This window comes from Opisthorchis viverrini, assembly GCF_000715545.1.
Source record: "Opisthorchis viverrini unplaced genomic scaffold opera_v5_210, whole genome shotgun sequence".
Lineage (NCBI taxonomy): Eukaryota > Metazoa > Platyhelminthes > Trematoda > Opisthorchiida > Opisthorchiidae > Opisthorchis > Opisthorchis viverrini.
Window position 1 is genome coordinate 160,100 of NW_008751866.1, and position 5,903 is coordinate 166,002.

At 44.5% G+C, this 5,903-nt stretch overlaps 1 protein-coding gene across 1 annotated transcript in view; it reads right to left on the minus strand.

The window, feature by feature from the left end:
• The window catches only part of T265_14518 (hypothetical protein), a gene marked incomplete at both ends in the record, with an annotated part of 14,463 nt that overhangs the window by 4,439 nt on the left and 4,121 nt on the right, over positions 1–5,903 (minus strand). Inside the window, 3 exons of the mRNA XM_009174031.1 lie at positions 2,108–2,315; positions 2,807–2,900; positions 3,883–4,076. Of these exons, the coding sequence (XP_009172295.1) occupies positions 2,108–2,315; positions 2,807–2,900; positions 3,883–4,076 (496 nt within the window). The remainder of the gene's footprint in view (positions 1–2,107; positions 2,316–2,806; positions 2,901–3,882; positions 4,077–5,903) is intronic.

Sequence of the window (5,903 nt, forward strand, 5' to 3'; positions counted from 1 at the left end):
GAACGCCCGGAACCTACTGCTCCACCAAAAACTCAACAGGAAAGCCGGCAAGCATCCAGGTCAGTCAATTATTCAATCAATTCAGCAAAACTTGATGAGTGCTCTTGCACACCACAGAAGTACGACCGAATGTGATCAGCGTTCAGGCTTTTCATAGAGGCACGATCGATGTTGATGGGTGTTCACTATACGCCAATCAGACAGTCTAGATCAATGTCGAAAAGCGCCCTTTAAATAGCGTGGGGCCGTTGTAACTTTTGCGGTCGCAGTCGCACGCACTCACGCTCGCGCACTCGTTTGTTCGGAATATAGCGGTTGTGTTCCATTCTGTGAGTCTTTTTTTCTCCGGCACTAGGCACTGGAGCGGGTCAGCAGCAGATACCACAGATTGACCAATCAGCAGATATAACTAGAGCCTTCAGTGCATCGCCTTCAATGCGTAGCTACCCGATTTCCGAACAAACTGAACGTGCCATCTCCTACAAGGTTTGGTTGTATACTCCACTTTCCCGTTTTCCGGTGATCGAAACTGTAGCAGCTGGAACCAGTGTGCCTATGGCACATGGTTTATAGCTGATAAGTTGAATTTGTCCAATTGAATTGTGAATCATTTCAGTTTATGATCTATCAACGACCACCGAGACACATCACATTACTTGTTTGAACGGATCCCAAATGAACAATGACAGAGGCAGACTACAGGGACAGATCATCAGGGCGTTCACCTTGCACTTATGTCATACATTACGTCCTCGGCGGCACATATGCTTTATATGAATAGGATTGAACTGACTAGTTCCCTGGGATCAAGCATTCAGAATTTGGTAGCGCAATGCTCTGGAATTTTGTACGTAAAATATTCAGGAAAACCACGCTTTTGGCCAGATTAAACCGATGAGCAAATGCAGTTTACGTTTTCAATCTGTCAAAAGTGCGAAAAAAGCTAACTAACTGGTTTCAGTATGCTCTGCTGATGAGCACTCACAAGGTCGGAAGGCCTCGTGAGGGGCCAAGATCCGGGATGTCCTTGACCCGGGGAACGATGCTTTAAGGCATTCTCACCAATGACGAGCATTTCATATTCTTAAGGATCCCCGGGCATCACTAATCTAAGCACTCTTCACCTGAAAAGGCCAGACCACTCTTCTCTTGTACTCTGTGATCCATTTTAGTTGAGACTGTCTCCTAATATCTACCATCATACAACAGGGTGTCATACAGAGTGTCTCATAACAGACGCAAAATTTGATTGGATAACTAAATGTAGCCAATCAGAGAAAGGATAATAAAATTTTTCAGCAACCTTATGAGCAATACATTACAAATACATAAATGTATCGCGATAGCTCGAATATCGTAGCGACTGAAACATGAGGCGGCCTGGTACAGCACATTCACTTGCCTGAGAACATCACAAACGAGAGATTCAGCTGGGTTACAGGTGAGCCTCTCGAAAAATCAAATTAGTTTGCAAATGAGTGTATATTCACTAATTTTGTGCAATTTGGTTTCAAGTAGAACATTGAAGCTGCATTATTTTATTCGCCTGTTGTATCCTGTATCACACGGATTTCAATTGTATCCCCTTTTCAGAGTTGCACTGTTCTCTAGTCTCCGCTCTTGGCCAAACAGAGATTCATCAGTTACTTGCAGAGATGTGCTGATCACTTTGACACAGGTGTAGTAAATTTGGTTTTGCACAGTAAGCGATGGTGCTTTATTCCGTTTGCCCGTCAGGTTCGCACCACTGGGAGTGCCCTCCGCCTCGATAATCACTATCTTTAATGTATGACCTTTACCTGTTATAAGTTGGAAAACCATTTCCCCATGAAAGTGAACCTTTTTCTAAGCTACCTATCTTGAATCAGGCAGCAAACAGCTTTACCTAGATGCAACACACTACTCATAAGGTTGCTGAACATAACTCGACAACTCGTGACCGCTTTTGCTCTTGTTTGAGTTCATCGGATAGACGCGGTTCCATCAGTCCCATGTCAAGCTTTAACCCGTGAACAGACTTCGAAAATCATAAATGAGACACTCAGCTAGATGCACTTTGTGGAAACCAAAGTCATGTGCAAATGAGAGTAGAGATCAAAGCACTTACCATGCTCAACAGAATCGTAAAAGTAGCCGCGTTCCAACAGCTGTTCAAATGTGCTCTTCATTAGCGGTGAAAGATAGGCCTTTGTGAACGCTTTGGCCGCAATCTTCTCCGCGGTTTCCCTGGCCAGTTTCATTGCTTTTTCATACTGAACTTTGCGTCTCTGTTTCTCTTCCCTGTTTAGTACAGGATATTCAAATGTAGGTAAACGCTGAGTTTGCATGGCAAAAACATTTGTATCTTGTGTCATTACATCTAACGCCACAGTCAATCAATTTTTCAGCCACTAGCCGATTAGCGAAAGACGTCGCTTTAACTCGCTACATCGTCGTCTATCCAACTCCTAGCAGAATGTGTGTTTGACTCAAGCACTTTCGATCTGCATGCTCTGGAATTCGCTGTAACGCTTAAAAGGCGGCGTCGCTTTCATAAGCTCCGTGAATGTAAACGTTCTGCAAGGGCTACAGAGTGTTCCAATACTGAGGATACGATGCACAGTTTGGAAATTTATTGAGGTCCGACTACTAGTGAATAGTCAGTAATGTGAAATTAGAGACATGTTCAACGGCGGTGAAAGCATGTGCTCTAACATGAGGCACTCATCTACGGAGTGACTCCAGAACTTTCCACAAGATCCTGTTAGCTTGCAAACCGCAGGAAGTATTGTTTTTCGCCTCTTTTTTGCAGGTTTGTTGATTTTACCGTTGTATCTTCTGCAAACTGGCCAAGACCTTTGTAACCCTCTTTGGGTCTCAGAGTTGGACACAATTCCAAAAATACCATGCAGTCAATCTTCCTGAATGAAGCAGCATTTCTGAGGTCGTTGAAGACAAATCTCATTTTCTGTTATATCTGCTGATTTGCCAGTCCGTAGTGTCTGCTGCTGACCCGCTCCAGTGCCTAGTGCCGGAGAAAAAGACTGACAGAAAGGGAAAACACCGCTGTATTCCGAACAAGCGAGTGCGAAAAAAACAACGGTCTCAGGCTATTTATTGTCTGAACTTAACGTCTGGCTTTGGTACAAGGCTGTGACGCGCTGCATGTTTAGGGTGCGTTTTCTGTCTGGTCAACATCTAGCGGAGCTGAGAGTCTCGGTAGATTTCGGGCATTTAGTGGTTGCTTTCAGGAATGTGATCTTTCTGATATTTTCCAATTCAGCAAAGGACGGACTCACAGAAGGACTGCGAAGTAAGGTCTCCTACTAGCTAATACACAATAATTTGAAGAGATCTAGTAGGGCCCAGTCGTCTTTTGAATTTTTCTGCTAAGGAGCATTGCTCATTAGCTCACCGCCTATTGTCCGCAATCTGCCAAGGTATCAAATTGTTAGGAAGACCAGATTCGTAGAAATGACCACCAAAAGCCCACCAGATGCTTGCCAGACAGACAACGCCCCCGCAATATGCAGCGTGTGACAGACAGCCTTGCATCGGAGCCAGATAGCGCGAGACATCGTTGGATCAGGTTCAGACAGTGTCCCTCCAATAAAATATGAGGCCTCTGTATTTTCGCACTCCCACGGACTCACCATCTCGCACCCGCTTGTCCGGAGTAAACTTGTTGTGTTCCCTTCGGTGAGTGCTTTTTCCGGCACCAGCGGGATCAGTAGTCAGAAACAACAGATTGGCGGATCAGCAGATACAACACAACTGCTTGTGGAAGTCCCGATCTCCATTCTGTCACCATTCTACAGCTGTAATTTCTCAGATCTACAGGATTTCCCATGTTTTGCGTACAACAGGTATCAGTTCAAATCGTTCAGTAGGCGACAGACTCACTCGTATCGACGGTTCCGATCCTCCAATCTGGCAACTTCGGCCAGATCAGCATTGTGAATTTCTTGGAGTACCTGCTGTTGGCATCGTAAGTCCGCCAGCTCCTCCTCTTCCGCAACCTCGAGTAGCGCTTGCTCTATGGTTTTTCCGCACAGAACTTCGAGGATCGGTTGTACTTCGAGTTCGAAGTCAAAGAGCTTCACAAAGAAAAGGAGATCAGATGTAATTGTTATATTTGGAAAAAGAGGGATCTCTTATTCCACAGTGTGGGACTCAAACGTGTACTGTCGAAAGTAGGTTCAGAACACGCTTGAACTTCAATTAGTACAAAGAATTTAATACAAGCAGACCTGGAAATAAATAGTTTAACGGTTCGTTGGGAAGCATTAATAGACTTGAAATCTGATGATTTGATTTCACCCTCAATGTAAACTACCTACCTAGTGTATGACCCATGTGGTCTGATCACGTAACCTGTGGACAATTGGATCCAAGACTTGGAGAAAGACTCGCTGGTCTCGATTATCCGAACAGGTGGAGTTCTTCAGACCTCGAGCTGCATACTAAGGCTCACGGGCAAAGTGATACCAAACAAGTTGCGGGTGATAGTTCCCCAATTCTGTCCATAATTTTCCAGTGCGTGGTTGATTTGACATGTTCGCTGATAAGGTTAAATTTAATAGAGGTTTGAGCGCAAGTTTCACCGACATCCTGGTTGGCCGGACTTATTAAGTGTGCGGATCAACTAGCGAGGTCTGATTGGGCCCAGTTCTGTTGCTGTTTTGCCAATTTGTATTCCCGGTTGTGGGAAAGATTACGGTCGAGGTGGTACAGTGATTAAAGCGCGACCTTACTGACCGAAAGGTTCTTGGTTCGAACCCAACTTTGCCAACTCCAGACCTGAGGATACGGCCGGCCTTTTATGCTGGCAATCAATATAAGTGGATAATACAGTGGAAATCAAGTCGTAAGCTTCGATGCGCTGTCCTCTAAAAGTACAGTGTTATCAGACCAGAGGAATTTTGGCCTGAGAAAGAACGACAGAAATTGAGACTATCATTCAGTAAAAGTTCCCATAAAACACCAATAATATAATGAAAAATACCTATTAAAAATAACTGATTTTGATGTAGTGGAAACATGATACACTAGCTGTTATAACTCGCAAACGTTGTGTTTTGATGCTTTAAGCAAACTAAAACCTCTTTTCATTTTTTCAAAAAAAAATTGTTCAGACACGAGTGATAATCAAATAAGGAAGTGAGACACAAAGCAGAATAAAGCAAGCTAACGTGGTCATTCACCACAAAAATCGTAACGTCAAAAGCCACCCTAGTTAACGGGAGCTCGATGGGCAGAGTTACTGCGGATATGCACTAACGATGAGCTGTAATAAGCGCGAAGCTGGTGTCCAGTGCTTTTTCCCTTTGGTGCCAATATAACTGCTCCAGAAAAGCAGGGCGACTGTTCAGGCGAAAATGGTGTGAATGAGGATTCTACAAATCCCTCAACCAACCAATCAGTATGCCGTTTGTGAGTCACTCAGATGAAGTGAGCATCGCTCAAACTCACGTCATTTTCGTATATTTGTGTGGCAACGTCGACTCCGGTTTTTGCAGGTACAAATAAGCAAGGTTACTTGAACCTTCAGCACATCCCCGCCTCCAACGCGCAGCTACCTACCCCACCTCCCCGAATCACCGGTGAACGAAACTGTGGTAGCTACAACAACTGTACGACAGGTACGTGGTTATTACAAGTGACAGTGATCATGGAGCTAGTTCATCCTAGTAATTTGGATGCATCATTTACAAACTGGGTGGAATATTTTCATGAAGGAAACTACTCACAAGGTTACTGAAAACTCATCGACAGCCCACGACCAGTTTCACCCTTCTTGGGGCTCATCAGATAGGCGCAGTCCCCGAGTTTCTGTCAACCATATGTTCTACTTGCGAATCTCAGGTAACCAGGTTACCTTTGGGGATGGCTGTCTGAGCTTGTGCCTTGGAAATCGGGAGTTC